Here is a 27,082-nt window from a genome sequence, read left to right as displayed (position 1 = left end):
ACCTTTTTTTAAAATTGTAGGTGTTTGATCTCATGTTTTCTGAAAGAGACTTTTTTAATGTAGAGACTGTGTCAATCCACAGCAGACTGGTCCTTTCATGTCCCCATTGGAATACATACTTTTTCCCCTTCAAAATATATTTGCATCTGTATACATTGATGAAGAGATCTGATTGACTCAGTTAAGCTCATCAAAGCATTTTGAATGATTTAACTGTAAAATTTATAACGTAGCCTATAACACTAAATAAAAAGCAGTGTTGGAATTTCCACTTTCATACCAATAACCTTGAATAGACATTATTTTATACTTTTCCTTGGGAGTGCTGCTAAGAAATAAAATAGGAGATGAATATATTGGAATGTGAGTAGTTGCTACTGTGCTTTAAACATAGTCTTTATACTTGGGCAATGTACAGAATCTCCAATGTTCCCACTGTCATTAATTATACCTTCTTTGCTACTGTCATTCTAGAGCCAGAAATACCACTGGCTCACAAAACCCTCCGTACAACTCTATTCCAAATGGAAAACACAACAGGTATGAGAAAATGTCTGCAGTCTTCCCTCATAAAAGTGCTTTCTCCTTATTGCCTTTTTCCCCTGTTAAGAACCCTGAAAATAGAGTTGAATCTGAGTTCCTTTTTAGGCAGATGATTAAACATTCTCACCATTATATAATACAATTTCCATTTTATTTTAAACATACTTTGCATGATATAAAAATATTGATCACAGTGAGCTTTAACAATTGTTACTGCTATAAACAGAAATGCTGCACGATGGTTTTAGTGGAAATAAATTATATAGTCATTATCTCTTAAAAAAAAAAAATCACAAGAAGGAGAACCTAGGCTGTTTGGTCATTGACAGAAAATAAGTCCTTATTGAGTTCTTTACAAAACACGAACCCCAGTTGTTTTCTACATTTGCTTTCCACATCTTGAGAAAAGCACAAGTCTGTCTCTGAAAGCCCCACAGGGTCTCTGGTGAACATTTAATTCCAAATATTATCAAAGTTTCTGCTGTTCTTTTGTTCTAATGGAAAAATGTACACCAACATAGCAAGTAGTGCTCTCTTCACTAATTCATAAGTGGTCTTTTCCAATATGTAGGTACACAGCGACACACTTCTTCACTGAAGTAAAATCCAGCATCGCAGCGTTTCGTTCGCACTGTACATGGAGGTCTGTAACAACTAAAGAAAGGAAAACAAAAAGTGGACATTAATATAACACAATCATTTATATTTACCTGGGGCAGAAATCCGTGTGCCTTCACTTTGCCATTTCTCAATGGGATATTTAATTCCTACAAGTATATATGTTTTAACTTTTTATGTTCTTGCAACAATTTTAGTCAGACTAATCTTCACAAAATACAATGAAATAATAATTAATTATACTGAAGAGAAATTATTCTATTGCAATGGATACACATGGATCTTTTTTACCACACTGTTGGTTACAGCCACATTCTAATCTTGAGTAATATGTTTTTAAATTTTGTTTTGAAAATAGGATATATTTCTGTACTCAAATTAGCTTGTTATAACCTACTGCATGCTGCAAATTGGAGGTGGTAATCTAGAATTAGGTGATAATCAAATCTATCATCCTCCTACCCAGGACTGTTTCTCACCTTATTGGTTACTGCAATAAGCCTGAGAGAGGTTTGTCTACATATGTTACACTGTGACTCTGGTCTTGAAAATGAGAACATACTTCCTTTCAAGTTGCAAATTCCCACAGCCAGTCTCTGAGGCCAGTGGGAATATATCTACATTCATATTGCATCTGCGTGCATTCTGAAGAAAAATCAGAGCCTATTAATCATGTTTCTGATAAAACTTAATGGAAAAAGGACAGAATTAGTGCCTACCTGATTAAAATAAGTTTTGCAGAAATACAGCATTGAACCACAAATCACATCTACCTATGCAGCACCAGAATTTTTCCTCACCAATTCCTTGACTGAAAAATACAACTTATACAAAGATAATATCTCTGGTTGTCCCTGAACCCTTCCTTTTCCTATTTAATTTTTCTATTAAAACAAGAACTTGACCCAAAATAACCTTACAATAACAATGCTAAATACTTTCTGGTGTATAATGAAGACAAAGTACAAGTCTGGGATTTTTTTCAGACACTGGCAAGGAGTCAAAAGACAAAAGTGTATGTCTTAAATTTCACCATAGTTATACTTAAAACTTGTATAATGTGCACTTAAATAATGTGCACCTGTTTTTGAAACACTGATATTATGGTCTGTTACGATAACTGTTACTAACATATATACAGCACGCTAAATTGCACAATGTCACTCTCCTCTGCCCTAGGTAATTCTTATTTCAGGCTTGTGGCTACTCTTACTGTTGATTCAAATAAGTTAGTATGTAGTGTGCTTGTTTTGGATACTAAGTTACTACTTTGCAATAATTTATGATATGAGGTCTGCACTACAGTTACACTAATTCACACCATCTAGTTCAGCCAATGAATCTGGCTATGAGGAAAGCAACAAGGAATGAGGAAGACTGCAAATGTGACATTTATTAACTAGTGTCACATCTTGTTCAGTGTTTTCAATGTCATTTATCATTGATTAGTTCACCACTGTGTTTTCTGTAATTAAGGGAGTAACATTATTTTGTGCCACTTAATAGATATTTGAAATCAGTGTAGCAGCTCATGGGAATCTCTCAAAGTCCTACTTGTCTTTTCCCCCTAAAGTTTGGACACGGTGGTAAAAGGCAACAAAAAGGTTTGTGAGTGAATAGGCAACCAGCAGTAGGTCTGTTCTGGGCAAAAGGTACTCCACAGAGATTCAGTGGATGAAACACTGAACTCACCTTTTTGCTGTCTCTGCCATGAAAGTTCAGACCATTTCAGGTACTGAATGACAGTAAAATGAAATAAGAAGAAAAAGATGCAAAGCTAAACTCTTCCACACACCTATGACTGTACACAATGAAAAGCAGTCATGTAAACACTAAGCATGAGGAGCTCACTTTGTTTAGGATTCATGCCTCCTTGTGAACTTCAACTTGCAGCTGACATTGCTATACAGCACCTCTCCCACGTGAGTTTGTGTCCAGCAGCAGTCAAGCTCAGGTTACTTCAGTCTTATCCTAATTTGGGACAATTCAAAAGAGCAAGAAAGTCCCTCTCCTCCTCTAAAGTGCTTAGCAGATGAAGTTCCTAGTAATCTGGCCCAGCCAAAACTGACCAAAATAAATTTTAGAGCTGGTAGCACAGGGTGAATAGCAGCACTCATTGTAACTACATAAACGTGGTTTCCTTAGGAAACTGCTGAACAATAGACAAGGTCTTTCAAAAGATTTGGTCTGAATGCTGTTTATGGAGTGTTTTCATGTGACAGAGATCTGTTTCAATGAGCATAATCTGAGCACGCCGGAGCTCAGACAGATGTTCTCTCACTAGTCCTAGTGCTGGGCAAATCAGAAGCAACTTTCTCATTATGGTCAATAATTGTGATTTTTTGCTGCAGAATGCCCATATAGTCACTGTGGGCAGCCTAGCAAGGCCACAGATGAAACAAGTCTTGGGCTGATAAACAGCATAAATCACCTGAAAAGCCAGTATCCTGAGGGTTTTTTTTTTCCATCCCATCCTCTGCTTTGTAAATGATTTTGTATTACTTTCATCTGAAGCAGGGTGTAACACTAGAGGTAGAGGCATTTTAGGTACAGTGCATAAAGATATTAGTGCTTCAAAACCAGAAGCTACAAGGATTACTTGTCTCCACAGGGAGCTGTCTAGGACATGACAACAGGATTATGTTCATGTCTAGGGCTCACACATCTAGCACAAAGCTAGGCAGAGTTGTTTTATAAATTTATTTATGTTTTATAAATTTATAAAATTCATGTATATATTATATAAATTCAATTTTATAATTGATGCTGTTATAAACCAGCAAGAGATCTTTCAGAGATAAAAAGGGTGTTGCAGGGATTTTTTCCTTTTAGAGACAGCTTGTGCTGGACAGAGACAAAATGTGAGAAACCTACACTAAGTCTTTTCTTAAGGAGAAGAGGTTGCTCCCTCTATTTTCCTTGGCAGTGCTAAAATCTACAGGACTATTGGTTCCAGAGGTATAAAGGTTTTCCCCACACAAAACCAAAAGAAAAACAGCTCAGAAAAGAGAAAAAGGTAGAAGCACCCTATATCATACTGTCCTTGGAAGTGAGAAAGTGATTCAAACTTTTTACTGTATTCAACCACAACAGAGAAAGGCTGAACTCAATTTCCTCCTTCAAATACTAAGTCTTTAAATCAACAGAGACATTGAAATCAACATTGGATATTTATTATGACATTTCTTAACTTCTCCAGTTGTGCATGTTCTTTTAAAATGTACGTGGTTTATATTTGTAGCACTGCTGGAAGTGACACCTATAGTGTAAAGGCTTTGTAAAATGTAGAGCTTATGTAACCAGGCTGGTTTCTTTTCCTCTGCAAACATAAAATTGAAATGATGTGAGTTGAATTATAGAGAAAAATTAGTTTCTGATGTTTCTAACAGCTCTTCTATTTCACTTCAAAGGCCAAATATTGGAAAACAAGTAATGCCAGTCATCTTTTCCCCCATTTCAAAGACTTCAGTGGAAATGTCACTACTTATATGTGACATTTTTTCATTATAAAGATGAAATGATGTCTATATATCTAGAAATATATTTATCCCAAATAATTACATGTTAAATTAAATAAGTGTTATTTTTGATAAAGCATCAGGTTACTACAGACATTTAAATGTCCTAATTTGCTATTTTCCATTTGCAGTGCATGAATTGTTGTCATTCATGTAATAGAAATAATTCCCCTATACTAGAAATAAGTGATCCTTCTTCTCCAAATGGCATTGCTTAAGTATTTTTTAAATTAATTTAATTAATGAATTTAAGAAATTTACAAGAGAATTTTACAGGAAAGCTTTCCTCACATAATATACAAAGCAGAAATAATGCTGGTTGTTTCTCAGAACCTAAAGTCATTCACATTTATGTATATAGACTGCTAATGCTATGGGTGTATGGAAAGAAAAGGCCCTAGGGTATATAAAGAAACTGCAGACTTTTCTTCCTAAGTTTTATTTTAAATGGTGATCTGGGAAGTCTGTTTTATAGTTATACATGTCTACTTTTCACAAAAATCACCCAGAGCTAGGTGACTCCAAAATTTAGGAAGTGGAAATGAATGATGTTATCTCCAGAATTACACCCTGAAATCTAATTAGGAATATTTGAGTTATTTCAATATTTGTGTTACTTGAATTGCAATATTCAGTTCATGGGGAAAAACAGAGTAGGATTTTAAATACCATAAGATATAGGGAGATTGAACTTAGGGTTCATTTTCACCAAAAGGAAATAAGTCCCATGAAGTAGTAGTAAGAGTACTAAAAACTAAACATGGTTTAAATACTTATTATGCCTAGTAGCTTCCTCAGAGATTATCGAAGTCACAGAAGATAAAACTGAAGACAGACTTACTGTTTACTTAAGACTGTTACAAAGCAATTCAACAAGACAGCTAATGTCACAACCCAAAATTTTATGCCTTGAACACACTAAAAGAAATTAGAACTGAGGTTTTACCTGCATGTCTGGTGATGGAACCTTTTTCCTTTCAAGAAGCATTTATTGGGAGATTCTATACATTCACAGACGCATTTTGCAGGATTTAGTGGCTGATGTCTAGGACAGCTCTTTTTACATACACACTGGCACTTTTCTTCATCAAATTCCTTGTTGGGCCCACAGGAAGCAGGGATAAGTTTGTTTTTGCACATGCACTGACATGATGATCTGTCCAATTCTTTGTGAGGTCCACAGCTCGAGGGCCGCATGCCTCCTTTGCAGACACATTGACAGGTTTCTTCATCCAGCTCTTTATTTGGTCCACAAATATGGAATCCTTCAGATGTGTCTACAAAAGCAGCAGAGAAATCACACTATTACCAGAATTTTGTGTCTACTCTCACACCTATTTTTATGGGAAGAAATGAGCAAATCCATACCTTTTACGGTGTTTCAAAAACAAGCATATGTAAAAAGACAGGCAACAACCAGTAGTAGTATTGATACAGAAAAAGACACAAATAATTGCTACTACTTCTTTGTCTTTAGGTGAATCTAAACATAGAACTACACTAAATCCTTTAAGAAAAAGTGCTTACCAGAATCTCCAAGGTGAGAAGAGAAACCAAAATCATGCTGTGACAAACATCTGCAAATTTGATTATTCCAAATATGATTTTTTGGACAGGTCTTGTTTGCCACATGACACCTGTGAAATTAAAAAATGCTGTTGATTTACTACCATAAGAACTCAAGGAGAAAAAAAATAAATCAATTCTAGCTGTTGATTGCTTTAGTTTCTCTCCATTGCAAATATCTTTCTAAGAATGTCAGTTCATTCATAATCTTTTTTTTTATTCCTGTCAAATCTGTTACTAAAGGTTCTCCCCACTACAGAGATTTTCAACCATTTATTGAAGAAACTTTCTCACATTTCAAGTTTCAGCTCTAACTTCTAGAAACTTATATTTGTACTTTGCTAATGTAGTTTGGAAACAGCCCTAGAACATAAACCTCAGGTAGAAAACAGGAGTATAAAACATTTTTGCATGCCAAATACTGCATGTAACGCATCATTTTATGTGTTGTTTTAAGTACAAAAATGTTTTCAAACTTAGGATATCAAAAGACAGCAGATAAATTTTATAATGAATGCTGTAGACAAAACTTTAAAAAAAAAAATCAGTTTATCAGATTCCATTCCAGTTTATGTGAAATTTATGTGCCATTAGCTGACACTTTCTCATTAGTCACTCAGATTCTGGTGAGCTTTCTTGAACCTAAAGATTTGAACTTTAGCAGCGCTGCCTTTAAAAATAAAGGCAATAAACAAGTTAACACTTTAGTCCTCTTTTTCTGCTACAGTTTGTAGCCAAGGTAGTGGAAACCAAAGAAAGCAAAAAAATCCAAAGGCAGCAGCTGTTGCCTTTTTAAAGAATGAGTGAACTGAGCTATCTGGTGAATCACTGATAGAATATTTATGTGTATTATCTCATCTTCATCTCTTGCAATTTCTTTATCACCGCAGCTGACATTACATCTTTGAACAAGTCAAGCCTAACTTCTTGTATCCGGGCTGTGTCATTTATTCATCGTTTCTGTAGTATTTCTAAAATCCTACTAATCTGTTAAGACAACACCTACATTACTCATTTGATGCACTTTTCATTCCCCTGAGCACCATTACTCACACATTCAAAAATGCAGGTGCTGGGACATTCTTCCATGATCATCATTCAAGTACACCCCTCCCCTTCAGCACACTAAATCACTCTGCTTGTACAGACTGCTGTAGTTTAACATCACCCTGCTTCCCCTCATGTTTTATCAAACTTGTGTTTCCTGATTTCATTCCACTAATGGTCTCACTCTTGCTGCCTCACTTGGCATATGTTTCCTTTAGCCTGCCTCCTGATTCTGTTTGAGAAATAGTATGGATAATTTACAGACATATTATTGTGTTCTGTTAAAAAAACCCAAACCAACCAAGTCAAGCCACACAACAACAAACCAAAGCCTCCTGCCTGTTTTATTGTACAAAGCCATAGATTCTGAACTTAAAGACAGTATGTAACAGTAGAGGAGACCTTTATATATTCTGATCTATTACTGTGTTCTCTTACCTTTGTTGAAGCATGATTCCTTAGTCACAGGAGAAACAGCGACCTGTGAATGCTGGTTCAAGTCTGGTGTCTGTACTCTCACCTCCCTCAACTACAGGTAGCTGTTTCCTGGCTAGAATAAACTCTTGCCCTGGTCATTACAACAGCTCTTAGTCTAGAAATACTGAGAAGCTAGAGAGAGCCAACATCCTTTGACTTTATTATTAACTCTTGGGTTTTTATTGACTCTTTATAATCTGTTAATTATGTAATTAAACTAATTATCAATAGATTTACTTCCAAGCCACTGTTTATGATCCATGCTTTGACAAACAAATTAAATCAGTTGAACTCAAATAGAATATAATCTATGTGTCAGAAAACATCCAGACTTAAACTGAATGAAACCACTGAGGAAAATGCTTAACACCTCAGAGAAATTTGCTCTATTCACTCACCTTATTAAAAATGTCAACAATTAATTCCAGTCCAGCTTCTAGTTATTGATTCTTCCTTAAAGCAACTGTTAGTCTATTATGTATTTTTGACCTCCTAAATATTTATACATCAAGAAAATCCCACACACATTGTTTTTCAGTTTTAAATCATCTCACTTCAGTTTATCTAATGGGTAAAAAGGTAATTTAGTAACATTCTCTTTGTGTAAAATAATGGCAGCTCCCTTGCAGAATGCGTTCTGCTACTGCTATGTATAGATCACCTATCCTAACTGTGCAACCTTCCCAGCAGTATTTTAAATCTGATTATATAGGCTTGCTCATAACGTGAAAGGAAAGGCAAGCTTATACTTACTGAGTTTGTGCTGCTGGCAAGGAACGTCTTATGATAGAGTGGACTTGTCTGTAAACATCCAGCTTGGACATGCACCGGCAGGACGTGTGGTTGGCAAAACTGACTGTGACGGGCTTGGGGCCGTGAGACAGAGGCACCGTGATCTCAAACAGCTACAAAAGGCAAAGCAAGAATGTTCTTACAAAGATCACTAATGGTCCAACTAAGCAAAATATAAGGACATACGAAAAACCTATCACGAGTTTAAGTTCAGATTTTTTGTTTTGGATTCTTGTTCCAGCTGCAAAACAAGTAGCACTTCTTAAAATTTTGGTCTTGAGTCATTAATATGATAAGGCCACAAGTCCATGTCTAGTTTGAAGTTTGGTACTGTCCTGGGGTAACCGAAAAAAATTAATGCCTAATTGCCACCAGGCATATCTACTGAGTTTTCACTAAGTTCAACACAGTCATCTGGAAAGAGACTTTCTAATCAACTTTTTGATTATACTTACAATCCCTTTTGCCTTTTACACCAATGTGGCTCCATTTCCCTGATGTATTATAAAATTCCCTTTAAATTAATCACAAAATACCGAGATGCCTCTGGCAAGAAGAGCAATAATCATAACACAGAGGTTTCATTTTTGTACTGATATATGACAATAGCTTTATGTACTTATTTCTTTTAAAAATATCCATCTATTTGAAGGCCATAATAAATTAAAATGCACAAGCTAGGAAATTGGAGAGGAAGAAGGTGGTGTTGTAGATAAAGACAAAAAGGACTGTGTTTATGAAAATAGCTTTAATTTCTGCATACAGTATATACTTAAGACAAATACATGCTTGAGTTCTTTGAATATGTTTTTTACTACTGATCTTTAATCAGAGGACAAAACTCACCTACATATGCAAGACTTTTTTTTTTTTTTTTTTTAACAAGTTGTAATTTTCTGCACTGCTGTTGAGACCTCTGACAACCTGGACAGCCAGAAACCTACAAATGGACAAGCTTTTACTATCTTAAATACCTGCTTAGAAAGCTGATTCTTAGAAGATATATATGAATTGATGGACAGAACAAAGAGTATGAACTTAATTACAATATTACACATGTAAAGAAAATCCTGTTTTTCTGTTCTCTCACGACAGTATGAACTTGCTTTTCTGAAGCTGAAACAAAAACCCACTGCAGCAAGAACTGATAAATCTTAGAAAATAGAATAAGCATGAGTCTTTGAATGAGCCTAACTGCAGCTGGAAAACAAGTGCATATTCTTTGTCTATTCTTGCTGTAGGCCAGTTTGCTATGCTGCAAAGCATAGCAGACTCCAGACCACTGAAGATGGCAGCATAGGACTATTGCTACATTTCCAAACCACCTAAAAGAGGTAGGTCCCTGCCCAACTGTCCTGTTCAGCTTCAGGAGATCACCGAGGGAAATTTCACAAAAACAGCTGAGATGGATCAATCACGGGTGGAAGTGATGGTGAATATGAATTAATCTTAATTTACATTTATCCTTCCATTAAAACTGTGAAAGGTTTGGAGACAAATATTGCTAACAACTATTCCCATCAACACTTCAGTGGTACAATGAGAAAAAGGTCTAGTTAAACAATGTAAAGGTAGCTTCCTTGACCTCCTTGAATTACCTTCAGTTGTTCAAATAAATTCTCTTAATAATAATGTATTTTACATCACCTGAGAGTTGCTATTGTTGATACATAAAGTCAAAAAAACTAAGCCAACTATTGTATTTTTATCTATATACATTATATTTATAACTCAACTATTTGTATTAGAGATTATATTATACATAGTGTTATATTCCTAGTCCCCACTCTTGTAAAGTGCTTAAGACAAGACATGAACTAACATTTTGAAAAAGAATAGAAAACAGACCCATCTTCATTAATGGAAGTGCTGGAATTTAAATACTGGTGTTGGAATTATTGATTTGTTCTTCCTTCACTTTTGCCAGCACATGTTGTTGGGATACTATATGAATATTTATTCCTCTCTTCCAATAACGAAAGTATATAAAGAGGTTTCACAAGAGGTTTCAAATTATTGAAAAGTAGTCTGTTACAGAAAAGGTATTTAGGGCTGCAAATAGTTCAGTTTAAGTTATCTCTATCAGTTGAAAATAAGACTCATCCTAAAGAAAATCTATATTCTTCTCTCAGATGTGATAGCAGCATCTCTAAATTCAATGAAGCTATTTAAGTGTAAACTCTTAACACGCAACAGTTGTGTTTGAATCGTCATCTAAAGAAAACATTTCAGATTAGGTAAAACCTGACCATAAACAATGCTTTATGGTTTTGATAACATCTACAATTTTTTTTTGCTCACCTTCCTCATCCAACAGAACAATAAGCTCAACATCTGCTTTCACTATGGGGCATGTTTGGCAACATTTAACAGCCAAATGTCAGTACCTAGAAAGGATATGTCTGTGAAAAATGCCTCATAACCAGTACGAGGTTGGTTCTCAATTCTTTTTCTGGCAACATTCTGGCTACTATGGCTACTGTTGCTGGTACCCACATGGCCCAAATGGGTAACACTTCCTGGAGACCAAATGGCTTATATTTCTGTTTGATCCCTCATTCTCTAAAAGATTGGTTTTACTGCATTTTTAGAAGCCCAAATCTTCTCTTCCTTTCCAACTTTAAATTATAATAAAAAACAGACTAATTCACTCTACAGGCAAAAGGGAAAAGCCATTTCCTTCACGTACCAATGCCTAAAGACAGACATCCAGTCCCAAAGACTACAAAGAATGAGCTTCAGTCCCCAGAAGAACATAAGATCTGATAGCAGTAGGGATTAGAGCAGTTTTTCAAAGTGTAGAGCTTTTATTGTTCTGAAAAATGCTATTATAATAAATGAAACAGCAAATTAAAATATATTAAATGAGTATTACTCCAGTCAGAGGCAAATAAAAAAATAAATTCAACTTGCTGTTCTGTACCTTTCTGCCACCAACACTGCATTGTCAGGAAAACAGTGGAAAGCAACAACAGAAGCAATAAGTGATTGTATAACTAAAGAATATTATATATAAGAAAAAACAAAAAAACCCCATACAAAATCACAAAGCTCTGTCCTCCTCCAGAGAAGCTGCTAACTGTAAACATAAATCAGTAACACACTGTTACTGATCAGAGTGCAACACATACTAACAGAAGCTCTGTGTAGATGAAGAACAGTTGAAAGCCATAAATAAATAATGCATCGAATAAGAATTCAACACCTTCCATTCAGCCAGTCTAAGGCTGTTTTGCCATAGAAAGCCAGATGGCAGGTCTTCCAGTCTTTCTCACCCTTTCTAGGATTTCTCTTTCAAGTACTGTCCACAACCTACAACTTAGTATGTTTTTAAACTTTAAAAAAAAAAAAAAAATAAAAAATCTGACAGAACATGGGAATCTCTGAATGTGTTGACAAAAAGCACTATCAGAACTCCTGAAAATGCAATTTTCCATATATTCCTTCTCACTGATCCTTAGAATCATAGAATTGTTTGGGTTGGAAAGGACCTTAGAGATCATTTAAGTAGAACCCCTTTGCCACAGGCAGGGACACCTTTCCCTAGACCAGGTCACTTTAAGCCCCAAAAGGCATGTAATTTAGATCCGTGGCATTGATAGCTTCTTCTTTATACTAGAAGGACCTCATGCCATACTTTCCAGAAAACTGCAGATTTTTATACAGAGGATTTATTTGCTTCAGTGACTAAATTAATTTATTCAGCACTGTCACCATATGTGCCAGTATCCATTGTGTCAGCACACATAAAATTATTATTATGCTCACTGACTTCTGAAATATATCAAAACTGTTGTTACGTGGGAAGGCCATCATTCTAGATACTTTTCAAATGCAGGATTTATGTATGTTTTTTTCCCAAGATTTACATTAACTACACTATGTTCTTCTGATGGACTGTGGTTTATTTTGGCATGTTTCCCTTAAATTGATTGAGTCTAAGTTTCCATCACTTGTGATCTTTGCACTTTAGAAAGTGCCAGTAAGGCCAGCCAAATATAACCAGTGTAACAGAGTACAGTGTGTCTAGAGAGGTTTTTAAGCTAAGGACATGAGACTGATTTTAAAACTAAACATCGTATATTGAAAAGAATGAAAATAAACTATTTGAGAAATGGAACATCATCATTATTTTACTATCTAACTTTCAAAGCTTACGTGGGATATAACAACAGGTATTTGATATAATAAATTCATATTTATTTAATCTGCTTGTGTTCCTTTTTCTATTTTTTTCTATTTTAATCCCTTTCTTTTCCCAGAAATATTAACAAAAAACATTTGGAACTTATGTATCTCCCACTATTAATAGTACCTACTATATCACTACAATAATCAGTCTAACAGAAAAATGCATGGGAAAAGGTAGAAACGGTAATGTTCAAAACAACTGAATATTCTTGTGGCATATCTCTGAATTGTGAAAAAGAACACCATGCACATCCCAAACTGGGCAAATTTCAAGCTGTTAACTTGTTTCCTGTGAGAAAATCTCCTCTAAATCTAATTTTGATCTGCTTGGATAGATGTTTTCCCTTGAGGGACTGTAACTGTAACTGTGAAACAAGATGATTTAGGACCTTTACAACAAGTGATCTGAAAGAAGCCAAAAAAATGTCCTTTCTGACAGCCAAGAGGGAGAATGGGATGAGAGCTCTTTGACATCTGCTTTCTACTTCCCTTCAACCTATAAGCAAGTGGCTATAGGTGGGGCATAAAAAAGTGCTGCTCAGGGACAGGCTAGAGCAGCACCAGGTGGTTCCATAATCTTTGTAACCACTGTTGAATTATTTGTGCCATGGAAACAGAGAACAGCTGTTTAATAACGAATTAGAGAAAAAACCCAACACAACCACACCACAAAACAAAAAGCCAACCAGCCACATTTCCCACAGATCCTCACTAGACAAGTCACCACCTACAGACTTGGCTACTGCACTCAGGAGAAGATCTACTGCAGTTTGTGAATTAGCCTAGGGAGTCTTCAAAGTCATAGACCTTGTACTGTATCTTAATTAAGAAGTTGTCTCAGATCTCAATCCTGGTTGTATAAACATCCCTTAGCAACTACAAAAACAGGTTTTGGGGAAAAAATTGTATTAAAAACAAAGCAGAATACTTTTCTCCTTTTCTCTCAATAAAGTTTAGTACCTAGAAAGGATGAACACAGCCTGAACTAGAGAACTATTGACCTCGCTCTGGACCACCACTGCGTTCCACAAAGCAATCTGGGGACATCTGACCTGGTCCCTCCTCCTAGAAATCAATGATTTCCCCCTATAAAAATAATTTCTGTGCTGAGTTCTTTTATTTTTAATTAATTTTGATGAAAGCTGATATCAGCTTTCTTTATATTTTAATGTCTGGAACCAATGCTAGAGCTTGCCCTCACAGTAAGAACTCCAGCTGAAAAATTAGTTTCCCATTAAGCACTTTTTCTGCAGGGTGAACAGTATGAAGTTATCTTACGGAGTTTATCCACAAAAAATAAAGCTAAAAATTGGTGAATTATGAAAAAAACCTATTTGTTCTCATTTCCTTCAGAAAATAAAGAAACTGTGGTGAAAATAGATGTGTAGGGTACCTAAATGCCACAGAAGGTCTTGAATCCAATACTTTTTTTCTTTCTAATTCTCATTTGATACGGGGTATACTGTGGTCACATAATTTTAAAAAATTTGAGATAGTGACAGATGAAGAGATATAGCTATAAGTCTGTTCCTTTATTAAGGGTTTTTTAAAACTGCATTCTGTCAAGGACCAGATAAAACTGGAAAGCAGAAGCAAGACAAAACTCAGAGATAAAATTGCTTGCTTTTACAGAATAAGTAAGAAAATAAAGCAGTGTCATTGCTTTCTTTTTCCTTCTAAGAAGACCTTTAAGATTTTCCTTTTCAGAGTCTCTCAAATCTTTAACTACTCTTACGTCATATCATCACCAATAACACCAAGAACTCCAAAAGGAAACTCAGTGCTAAACATTTTCTACTGGGTAAAAAAATTACTTCACCCAATGGATGTGAACACTAAGATGAAAAGAAAGATATGATTTACTCCAAACTGACATAGTGCTCAAAAACTAGGAAATCTGTGTTACATGGAACAACTCTCTCTGGGACTAGACAATCCTTTATTTCGGTAAGCTAAGCTTTACCAATACATGTAAAAAAAAAAAGTTTTATTTCTTGGGTTTTAAAATGAAAATGATATTTGCATCTTTCAAGCAACTGGAGTTGAGACAATGGTTTCACCTAATAATGAGAAAAACAATAGGGCTTTAACAAAGTCAGTGTCGTACTTGTCCTCATTTAAGCTATTTGAGTTACATTACCCCTGTGCTGTGTGTTTGTCTACCACTAGACTAAATTTAGTTTTGAAAACTCTTGGAAGGATATACCATTTCGGATAGACAGATCTGTTGAGAAATGAGGGCAGAATTCTAAATGCACTCTAAAAATTAGTGGGTTTTGCTGTTTTCTTTACATTCCCTTTTCCTAATTCCCCCCTAAAAAGGCTCAGAGCACTAAGAAGTTTTATGATAAAGGAGTGACATTTCTAAGGGCTACAATTTTATAACTGGCTATGCAGTTTTGGTCTTCATTATAAATATGTACTGCATCTTCAGCTAGATGCATCCCGTTGAAAAAGGAAGCAAAATTTACATTAAAAAGTGAAAAAGCCCCCAATGAAAAAAAAAAAAACCCTACCAAATACTATAATAGGAAAATACCCTAAGAAATTCTTGTAAGTATGACTATTTTTACAGGATTTTTGAGGGAAATGTTGAAAGACAGGTGTGAGAATTCCTGTATCTTCTTAGAATAATGCAGCATATGCTTCTTTGAAGGCAGCTCACAGGCTCAATGCATGATCTCTGCACACTCCTACCTGATCACTAGCCCTGGACTTGAAGAAGATGCATTACAACAAAACAAATGGTTACATAATACTAATATCTCTTAATATAGTAAAATGCAGTTCCTAAAAGACTTTATTTAAAACATGCAACCTTCCTGCACATGTCCTACAGCAGTCTACACCAATAAGATTACAGGCTACTTTTCCATAAAGTACTTGCCTCATACAGGCATATGGTAGATGAAAAAAAAAGAGAGGGAATTAAGTTTCATGGATAATGTCAAAACTGAGAATGGGACATAATAATGTCCCATTTTTCTTCCCTAAAAAATAAAATTATTCTGGGGGAAAGAGTGCTAAATACATTTTTTCCAGGCAGTAGTCTCTTCATCTGTTTTACCCATGTATTCTGGAATCAACTATTTCCTTTGTCACAGTAGCAATAAGAAGGTTTAAAATATGCATGAACACAAATGTATTTGCAAGGAGGATGTTAACTGTAATAAAAGAGTGAGAACTTACTGTCTTGCTGATGTAATTTGTGCTGATATTCATACACTGAAGTCCTTCACTATTGCAGCAACCTCCACATCTGTAGATTGATACACATGGGGGTTTAAAGAAGGTGTTTGTAGTTGCTCCAAACTCTTTTCCCACATCCACACACACTTCACGTGGCATGCACTGAGTTTTTCTCCATTCAGTATCAATACCTGCCAAGTTACAGGGAATTTCATATGTTATAAAGTAACTGTTTAAAACCAAAACTGTCCTGCAGTAAATTAGGATTCCTTTTTAAACTTCAAAACCAGAATATGAACTGCTAGAGTCACACCCTTCAGTCAGTGAAATACACATCTCTCTATGTTACCTTCTAGCTGAATTTTCTTCTTCATAGGGACATGACATACTGTTATGGAGCAGAGGAAAAGTCACAGTGGAGCTAAAATGGAACCTAACAGGCAGGGGGAGACCTCAGAGTACAGAATCATAGCCTGGCTTGTGTTGGAAAGGACCTTTAAAGTTCACCTGTCATCTAGTCCAACCCCCTTGTAATGAGCAAGGACATCTTCAACCAGATCAGGCTGCTCAGAGCCCCATTCAAACTTGAAGGACCTTGAATGTTTCCAGGGATGGAGCATCTGCCACCTTACTGGGCAACCTGTTCCAGTAGTTCACCGTGCTTATAGTAAAAAATTTCTTCCTTTTATCTGTTGTGAATCTATTTTCTTTAGTTTAAAATTATTACCTTTCTCCTTTGCCTGGGGCAAGTCTTATCGTGAGTAAAGTCTGCACTTTAGTACTGCACACCTCTGCAAAGTTATTTTAACCAGCCCTACAAAGTACTTCACTTGGATGTGATATATTAGAAATGTTAGATTTTATACACTTACTGTGAAATTCATTTGAATACATGTTAAGTTTGTTAACTAGAAGGGTATAATTTAACAGAAAAGATTACTATTTAGCAATTATGTACAGCATGTTATTTAATCTGATGGATGATTTTTGTGCCCAGAGTATCCACATAAATTGGGCCAAAGACTTTGTATCATGTTATACAGCCTCTTACCAAATATAATATTGAGCTAAACAGCCCTGGGACTTGTGGCTGTACAGGTCCCTTTATCCCCTTTTGGCACTAGAATTTGGTAGGCTATTCAACAAAAATGGAAATCCTGCCCTATGTGTACTTTGAAGTCTCCATTAAGGTACACAATTTCCAATATCATGTCAAAAAATACACCTCCTGCTATAAATCCTGCATTTCTCTGCCTACAAGAATTTGCTTAAATTGTAAGCTAATATATTTTTGCCCAAGTTATCTGAAACACTGAAAGGTATTCAAACACATTGGTTTGAAAGCTGTTTTGCTTGTTTTATCATAACACCATTACAACTATCCTCTTGTAACAGGAAAAAGTTACAAGTGGATTATTTGGCATTCCAGAGCCATAATTCGTAAGAGAAGAAAGCATTACCAGCCATGATGCAATTGCAGAAAATGAGAAGAAACAGTTCAATGAGTCCAACTATTAGCATCCTCTTTTCTTTCTGCAAAATCGTTACAGCCTCTACAAAGTAGGATTCCTTATACTTGAAGACAAGCACTTCACTTTCCCTATTTACTGAGCTGAGAAAGCAACTTTCTTACAATGGACATACCTAGAATATGTCTGCTCAGTGATTTGTTCCATTGAAAGGCTGACTATCAAAGATTTTATATTATAGACAACACATCCTATCAAACTGCTGAGGTTGGTTTACTGACAATGCTTAGCTTTTAAAATATTTTTGACACAACTGAAAAGCCTTCAGATTTTAATTTATTGTGTGTTGGAACGTGGATTGTGTCCTGTACTTACTTTTCAGGATCTCTGCATTATAGTGTACTGCAGCAAATTTCAGGGAATCATCTGATCTTGTGTCAAAGCTGGAGTGTTCCCTGTTGTGTTGCCAACCTCCTCTCCTCAACTGACATTTGAACATTTTCCAGTATTCTGGATAAAGTACTGTCATGAGTTCATCCACACTGGACACAGACCGCAACTGCTCTTCCAGGTCTTTGCTTGCATGAGCCTGTCAAAGTAACATGCAAGATTAATTACTTTCTCTAGTACACAAGGTTTGCTGGAAACTAGCCTGAAAAGCAACTCATACATTGTAAAATAAAGTTGTGCTCAAAGGGGTCCTCATTATAAAAACTGCTTCTGTCAGTCAGTGCCAACAGTAGTATATTGACAAATAAACCTTTTGCTTCTTCCACCGCTTCTTTATCACCCTTGTAGTTCAAAACATCTGTGTGAGAAAGGATCTATAGAATTAAGCCTATACAAACACAGCTTGCAGATTATAAAAAAAAAAAAAAAAAAGCTTTTTTATCCTGGAAAGATAAGTTTTTGTGATAAAATTTTGAATGCTTAAACCTCAAAACATTTAAATGATGTTCATGTTATTTAATATCACATACTCTTACAGTAACACCAAGTTTTTCCCATGTTCCCTTAGTCGCGGAAAGTCAAAACACTCAGAAATGCAAAACCAGTTAAAAAAAACCCCAAAAAACACCAAACCAAGAAACTAATTACTGTTATTTAATATCTTTCTAGGGTACTAGAATCTTAATAAGCAAATTCTATTATAAAGCACTAATCTTTAAATCAGTAGGACACGAGGACTTTGGTACCCTGAAGAATCTAAACCTCACACTCCCTTGCTGTTTCAGGAGTAGCCTCAAATCCTGTAATCTTGCTTTCTTGTATTGCTGGCCTTTACACAAAGTTATTGCAATTACAGTTTTCCAAATGACTGAAATTTACATTCCAATTTATCACTTATCAGGAAGATTCCTCTGTTTCTCTCAGATGAAACATATTGCATCAAAGGACTGGTGTTATCCCCTGCCCACCTTTCTCATTCGTGAATTGCTGACTTCCCAACGAGAAAGGCAGTATGGAGAAAAAAGAGTATTGAAGAATCTTTAGCTACCTTCTCAGCCTACATGGCCCTTAGATGGCAGTATGAGACACAAAATATAGAGGTACACTTTGTCCAAAATGCATCAACTGGCTGGAGACTCTAGTTTACTACAAAACTGTTGCTCTAGTCAAAAAACCACCAGGCTGTAAGAGTGTAAAACATGCTTAAATGCAGAAATACAAAACTATATAAACTGAAATTGACAAATTCTTATCTGACTCCCCAACTAACAAAAAAACCCCTTTCAGTTCAATGATTTTGAACATTATGTGAGTAAAACAGTTAGTCAGAACTAGCTCACCTGAGTCAAAACTGTTCCTTGTCTCACAAACAACTACCAGGGTACAAAATGGCATGTATGGTTGCATCTACTTCCTTATCCAGTGTCAAATACAGCTGAAACACCTCAGGATAAGGGAAATTCACAGAACTCATTTCTGTAAACACACTTATATACAGAACTGTAAGGTGGTGAGGCATTGGAATAGGTGACCCAGAGAAGTTATGGATATCCCATCCCTGGAATTGTTCAAGGGCAGGCTGGATGTAGCTCTGAGCAACCTGGTGTAGTGAAAGGTGTACCTGTCCATGGCAGGGGAGCTGGAGTTAGATGATCTTTAAGGTCCCTCCCAACTCAGGCCATTCTGTGATTCTAGGATTCTAATACCAATTTTAAATTCATTTTATATGATGAAGTGTTATGAAATTTAAAAAAATGTTTTCACTGAAGCCTTGCTAACCACAGTGTCCTCGCAGATGACTTTGTCCTGGGAGGTTTCAACAACCAAGCTATTGTCTCAAAAATGTGCCCATGCAGGTCTTCATCTCTTTCCTTGCCGCCATAGGAATGGCCATCCCTGACCCAAACCATGCATCATCAGTTTCTGGGGGCTTTTCCTTCAAATTTACTGGTAACACAGAGAATTTCTCTCCCCATCACCCCTGCTCTCCTTGCAGAATGCCACTCAGAGTCCCAATCAGTGGGTCAGAGACCAAAATCCGAGCTTAACAAACAACTAATTTGGCTACTCACTGCTTGCAGCTCCTGAGAAGTGAGAAGTGCAGGGTTTGAGCAGCCTCACTCCTGCCAGAATGTTTCCTGAGGGTGCTGCAGCACATGGCCCTTGAGTAATGGGAAACAAGTTGCTGCACCAGCACAATGCCAGCGTTGCAAATGCATGTCTGCCACGTGATGGGAATATTCATGGCACAGTGTGTATATACTGTCATAAGGCTGGGAGCCAGTCTATTATGCAAAAGGCACAGGAAAAAAAACCTGTGGTTAGCCATCCAGTAGTTGATCCTAGGATGTCCTAGCAGATCATGGGGATAACATGGAAAGAGAATTCAATCAAAACTTTGCCACCTTTGATGAATCCTTAAAAGTCTGTAGTGCAGACTACAGTAGACAAAATGTTGGCTATTGCTGTTGCAGACATTCAAAGTACAGGCCTAGAGCATCAGGAAAATAAGTAATGAAACTCAATATTACTTTGTTGGTAGGCTGGGCATGGAGCAGGAAAGAGTAAAATTGTTAGAAATAAAGTATGTCGATGAATTCCTCTTTAGTCAGGCAATCAACTCATGTATTTTCAGCTGGAGATGGAATTTGTTATACATATTAAATATGCATGAATAAAACTCAAAATATGGAGAAATTAATGGCTTTAATTAAGCATTTTATCAAATGTAATATAGAATTGTTTTACTCATATTCCATGGGCCATAGTGCCATGTGCCTACAACCTGAAACATGGCAGCCCGGGTTGTGAGATTAAGGAAGGAGAGGCTGCAGAGCAGCACTGAGGAAAGGGACCTGGGCGTCCTGGTCAATGGCAAGCTGAACATGAGCCAGCAGTGCTGTCCTGAAGTGCATCAGCGCAGCATTGCCAGCTGGGCAAGGGAGGGATTGTCCCACTCTGCAGTGGGGCACCCTCACCTCAAGTGCTGTGAGAAGTTATGGGTGCCACAATATAAAAAATACATCAAGCTATTAGAGAGTGTCTGAAGGAGAGCCATGAGGTTGGGGAAGGTTCTGAAGTGAGTGAGGATACTTGGTTTGTTCAGCCTAAAGGAGACTGAGGGGAGACCTCACTGTGGTCTTCAACATCCTCACAAGGGGAAGCAGAGGGGCAGACATTGATCTCATCACGAGACGAGTGACAGGATTTGAGGAAATGGCGTGAAGCTGTGTCAGGGGAGGTTTAGGTTGGATCTCAGGAATAGGTTCTTCACCCAGAGGATGGTTGGGCACTGGAACAGGCTCCCCAGGGAAGTGGTCACAGCACTAACCCTTTCTGAGTTCAAGGACTGTTTGGACAGTACTCTCAGGCACATGGTGTGACTCTTGGGGCTGTCCTGTGCAGAGCCAGGAGTTGGACTTGATGATCCTTGTGGATCCTTTCCAACTCAGCTTATTCTATGATTCTCTGAAGTACTCATTTAATGTGAACAAAAGGAAAACAATTTCTGGAGTAGATATATAAAATTACTTTTAAAAAATCATCATTATTGCATCTGAATTATTTTCTGCTTATTTTAATAAAGTTATTTGTTTGTAAAGATGGCTTCCATTGAAATTTACACCATGGAAAACTTTTGTTCTCTCCCTCTTCCAATTTAGAAAGAAAAGAGAAGGAAATACATATATCTGTACTAAATACACTACACCTAGTGTCCAGAGGTAGGGAACAAAAAAAGCATAGAAAATATATGTTGATTTTTCAACATGCTTACAGTGTTACCTTGACACAAAGATCAATGATCTCTTCCTGTACATCTATGTATTTTTTAACTGCAGCAAATTACTCTCATGTATGAAAAATTGTTTAGAGGAACATTTGTTTAAGGAACTTGTGATTTAATTTTGTAGAACAGCCAAACATCTTGTTGACATGAACATCAAATGAAATCTTAAGTTCTGGATGATTACAAGAGTGTGTCCTGCATATAGGATAAGCATCAGATCATTAAGGATCATTAGAAAGAGTTTCCTAATTTTTAAGAGAAGAATGAACCTGCTTCTGTAAATATAATATTAGTCTGGCAACATTTTTGATTTTGTGCAAACTGGTAAGCTCACAAAAATATACTGTCTTGGTCCAAATCTTTTATTCTTTGCTCTTTCTTAATTATGCATTGGCTTGTAGTGTAGGACACTGGATTTACATTGCAAAACAATTTTGAGACTTAAATGCCTATTTAGAATATACAATGAGACAAAGTAACATCAACAAAAATGTCCTAGAGATCAGAGAAGCTCTCATTTTTCAGTCTTATGCAAGTGCAGATTAGTGAAGTTCAGAAAGAAATATGGTTTGTAGCTGTAATTACTGTCACCAAGCTAGTTATTCCCAAATGTTAAATTCAAAGGGAGGAAAAAAAAATAATAGAACATTAACATCGGTTGTAAGAAGAGATATTCTGTGACTTCTAGGACAGAAGAAAGCTTTTTGATAAATGTAAACAGTCAGTTGATTTTCATATAATTACAGAGCACTCCTGATGGAATCGTGGACCAACTGCTTAATGTTTTACTGGTAATGCATTCTGGAATTTATCTTATACATTAAGAAGGAAGCAGGAAATAATGCCAAGAGTGATTGCACAGGAAGGAGTTTTCTCTATCCTGTGCTTTCTATTTTCTTTGCGTTTTCAAGTCAGTTAAGAGATTGGGGTTTGAACTTTCTTTTTTTTTTTAATCACCACCACTCCCTTCATAAGTGTTTATCTCCATCCTTTGGTTGACCATTCTACTATTTTTGTCATTTTTACCTATTATCAGTGTTGTCCTGCATGAACACCTAAAATCACTAGCAGGTATATTCTAATGAAAGACACTGATTAAACCTTCAACTAGCCAAACTCTACAAGATGATAGGTGGTATTAAGCAAAATAACAACCTAAAAATACGAGAAAGAATGGAGAATACAAAAAAGATACACTTCTCCATTTCATTAATTTCACATTTTTCATGAAGGGCAGGGGAAATGACAAATACATATAAATAAAGGAGTAAAGCTTGATGACACACGATCTCTTGCTTATTAACTTATTTAACTTCAGAGCATTTTGTTCTATCAAAGTATTTTTTCACCATGTGGCTTTCCATTACATGGTATGTCCAGTTTTTCATAAAATTATGGCTTGCAAGGGAAAGGGCAGGATACCAAATAGGCTCTATAGCCATTAACAAAGTCAAACATATAATAGATTTTCCATGCATTACATTACTTATCTTTCATATGTCCCCAGTGTTTGCCTCTATTATTAATAACAAAGGTCAGAACACTTAATATTTGGCAGCGTGCTTGACACATAATTGATGGTGCAATATGCTATAATGGTACTTTATGTATCTGCTCTGACTACAATTGTCAACTCATTTCATTTTCAAGGATTTTGTTGACAATTCTTAATAGGAAAATGCGGTCTATAACCCCCTCCATTTTAAGATACTTATAATCTGTATTTATTGATTGACTGAAATGGATTAAAAATCAAGTATTTAAATCTGAATGTTGAAATGATTTGTAAGCAAATGGAAATATTGGAGTAGAGGAGTATTTGTAAACACTTCACTTGCATAATAATTTATTGCAATTTTCATGTATTTCAGTGCTAGGTTTTTTGGAAGTTGATGCCAGTAAAAAAAAAATCTAATTGAAAATTGTAATTATAGTAAGAATTAAATTCAACTTTTATGCCCACTTCTATGGTCTTACTAGAAAAGCCCTGATTTGGATCTCCCATGCACCCATTTGCCACCAGCAAACTTGGATGACTGCAGTTCAAACTAAAGTTACCATTCAATACAGCAACAAAACAGTGCCTTACAGAAGCCAAACAGTGAACATAAATTTTATTTCACATCACTTCATATAAGTAGAAAGACCACTGCAGTTAATATGAACCAAATCAAAACATCATGAGAACGGCCGAGAGATTAGAATCAGTCTCTGATCCAAAGAGCCTACAAAGCACATCAGACAAACCTAAAAAGTAAGAATCAAAGTACAAAATAAATAAATGAAACAGTCTGAACTATATTATGCTTTAAGTGACTTCTATTCACCATGGCATTTTAAATACTAAGGATAACATCAGGGAAAGAAAACAAATAAATGGCAGGAGTGAGGGGAGAGAATGTACAAAGTAGATAGGCAAGGAAAAATAAATTATTTGGGAAGAAATTAAAAAGAGAATTTGCTAAGGAAGAAAAAGACATTGACTATAAGGATAAGCTTAAGAATACAGAAGTTTCACTTCTATATTATATATCACATCTTTTTTCTCTTGTTTGGGCCATTTTTTGAGAGCAAAATGCATAAACTGCAAGAAAATCATCCTAGGTTTATACTATTTAATATTGCTCCTCCTGTTTATAAGTACAAGTATTTGAGCTGAGGTAGGTAATGTAAAATTCCCATGTTAAGGGAAATTTAATTTTTTGCATGCCAGCATTTTTAGGATGATATTTTACTTAGATATTGTTAGACAATGCTGGAAAATCTAAGTTCATAGATTTGCGCAAAGGTACTTAGCATTAAGTCCTTTAGTGAAATATTTAGCTCCTGCTGAGGTTCTGAAACATAGCTCTTGGCTGGTACTTATTCTTCAAGTACCTGCATTCCTCAGTGGTTCTCAACCTTCACTAAAAAAATGCCAGTACTTTCATATATTCAACGGGAATTAGTTATGAAAATACCTTTTTTTTTTAATCTGAATTTGAATTCCCTGGGAAACAGAGAGAAAAAAAAAATTAGTTACTTTCTAAAGCAACTCTGTAGTCTGCTGCCTAATTGCTTTAAAACCTCATTTTGGACAGCCAGTACTCACAGGTTTCTACAAACTTGGGGAATTAATACCATTCCTGACTATAACAGAGAGCAGTTTTGAGAAAGAGGATTTGTGGCACCTTAGCTAGACTCTTTTTGGAAGAAATTTCACAACAAATTATAGTAACAGGAAAGGTTTTGTTCTCACACACTTCGGCCTGATCTTTAAAAATCTGTGTTGTTCCAAAGCAGCCATGTTTAACCTGTATTCCTAAACCCATGCAGAGTGTTTCTAGGAGTACAGCAAATTGTAATTGAAAAATAAAATACAGAAATCAAACCCATTATCAATAGGCTTAATTCACTATTCAGGAGCTTTCACTAGGTAAGCCCACAAAAAGGTCAAAGGCTGCAAATATGTGGGATAACCATTTGCTAAGTGCAGCTGCATCTGGATTGTTTAATGTTCAAAGCCTTGTACTGAAGCTTCCAGCTAGCATTACAGACAGACTTGAAATCAATAAGGATTTGGATTATTGCTGCTGAAAGGCTTACATCTGATTAAATCTTGAAGACATCAGGCAGTGCAATCTGTACCAGATGAGATTTGTGTATTATTTTGTTGGTCATCAGCAGCTCCAGTGACCAGTGTTGACAAATGTGTGGATCACCATGCATGACCAGATGCATGACTAGAAGAAAGGGAAAACCCCTTGTAAGTAAAAAACATTTGAAAAGTGAAAATAAAGGACAACACTGTGATAACTGCTGAGATGTCAAGGTGATTAACAGGCACAGAATCCCGGCAGAAAGGAGACAGCTAACGGAATGAGAATGCCAGTGCCCTCTGCAATGCAGCCACCACAGCCAGCAAGGTTCTGGTGCTGACTGCATGCACTCCATCTACAAGACATCTGGGTTGAGGCCACATGGCAGTTCTGTAGAATTTGACACATTACAAAAACAATACGTTCATTTTGAATACTTTTAAGCAACTTTTAATTAACACTGACAAAAGCAAACCACACAATTCTGAAAAGAAAAACTTGCAGTCCTACTAGAAATCCTCCTCATTATAAGACTTTACTCTCTCAGAAAAGGATAAAATGCCAGTTAGGCTTTTTATTTAATATGGTCTGAATATGGCTGTTTTTTCAAAATACCCTGCAACCTCTTGTTTTCCTTTCAGCAGTCACATGTATCCTATCAAAATCAGCACAAAAGAATAAACTATCAGGACTTTAAAATAAGATTGCTTATTCTCAATCTTTGCTTAGCTTTCATTGGCATTACCATTATTAACAACTACCCTTAGCTTTGTCAGAAAAAAACCAGACAAATATAGTCTTTTTCTGAAGAAAATTATTAACATAGCACTGCAATGAACTGTCATCACTTGAGCAAGTGTAACACAGGCAGTGAGAATTAAAAACTTTCTCAGTATCAAGTTGACAGTTACTGAGTGAAGAGGTAAGGGGCAGCTCCTTCATTTTGATTTCAATTCTGAGACACTGCTTGAGCACAGTACCTGAGCTACACGAATGCATCCCAGATCCTAATCAGTCAGTGAGTAGGAGTTCTGGCTTCCTATCAAGTGAGTGGCTTCAAGAAGGCAGTAGGTAGTTTTTACGTCATGTTTTCTATTTACAGGTCAATTGTTGGTAAAAAGAGGTTTCAGTAAGAGTAGGAATAATAAATTGCGCATTTGTAAGAACATTTCTGAGTTATACTGAACACATAGGTTCTCACTGTGATGAGAGTATTCAGTTCTCAATTCAACACTTTTGCTTATTCTTGAATTTTTGAAAATGCAGTCATTTATAAGAGAGAAAGATTACATGAACACGTTGTATCGTATCATTGTTGAATAAGTTCCTTCACTACTAAGTAACTTTCCTTTTCACCAAGTTTTTAAAATCACTATTTGAAACACTGAACAAATATAGTTAATCTATGGTCTAAATATTTAGCAACAGGTCACAGAAACTTCTTGAATTAATTATACTTTTAAAATGGTTCATAAAACAAATAATTTCACAGGCTGTGAAACTAGATCATTGAATTTCAAAGACAAACTTGAACTTTATTCCTAAACAAATGTCTTAATCTAAAAGGACATGATTTCTGTTTTTTTAAACAAATCTTGCACAGTTTACAGATCTGTACAGAAATATTAATTATTAGACCACCTACTTTGTCACTATTTCAAAAAATATTCCAGCCATAAACACAACACACTATTTAAAATTCAACAAAAACTAAAGAGTAATGAATAAGTTATAACACAGCAATTTTAGTTGTAAACTCTTAGTTTTAAATTATTACAAACAAGTTTTTTATATATGAAAGAGGAAACACTTAAAGGTCCTCAGAAACCTGTGCATTTTATTAAATTTTAGGGTTTC

General features: G+C 35.9%; 1 protein-coding gene across 3 annotated transcripts in view; it reads right to left on the bottom strand.

Annotated features, from left to right (window-relative positions):
• Positions 1 to 675: 675 nt before the first annotated feature.
• VEGFC (vascular endothelial growth factor C) overlaps positions 676 to 27,082 on the bottom strand; it is a 200,566-nt gene continuing 174,159 nt past the window's right edge. For all 3 annotated transcript variants that reach the window (XM_048305071.1, XM_048305070.1, XM_048305073.1), the window contains exons 2-7: positions 17,786 to 17,999; positions 15,942 to 16,132; positions 8,523 to 8,674; positions 6,207 to 6,316; positions 5,626 to 5,956; positions 676 to 1,197 (exon numbers count right to left, since the gene is read on the bottom strand). In XM_048305071.1, the coding sequence (XP_048161028.1) occupies positions 1,083 to 1,197; positions 5,626 to 5,956; positions 6,207 to 6,316; positions 8,523 to 8,674; positions 15,942 to 16,132; positions 17,786 to 17,999 (1,113 nt within the window). In that variant the 3' untranslated portion in view covers positions 676 to 1,082. The remainder of the gene's footprint in view (positions 1,198 to 5,625; positions 5,957 to 6,206; positions 6,317 to 8,522; positions 8,675 to 15,941; positions 16,133 to 17,785; positions 18,000 to 27,082) is intronic.

This window comes from Corvus hawaiiensis, chromosome 5, assembly GCF_020740725.1.
Source record: "Corvus hawaiiensis isolate bCorHaw1 chromosome 5, bCorHaw1.pri.cur, whole genome shotgun sequence".
Classification (NCBI taxonomy): Eukaryota; Metazoa; Chordata; class Aves; order Passeriformes; family Corvidae; genus Corvus; species Corvus hawaiiensis.
Note: the sequence above shows the minus strand (reverse complement) of the source record. Positions and strands in the feature narration are given on the sequence as shown.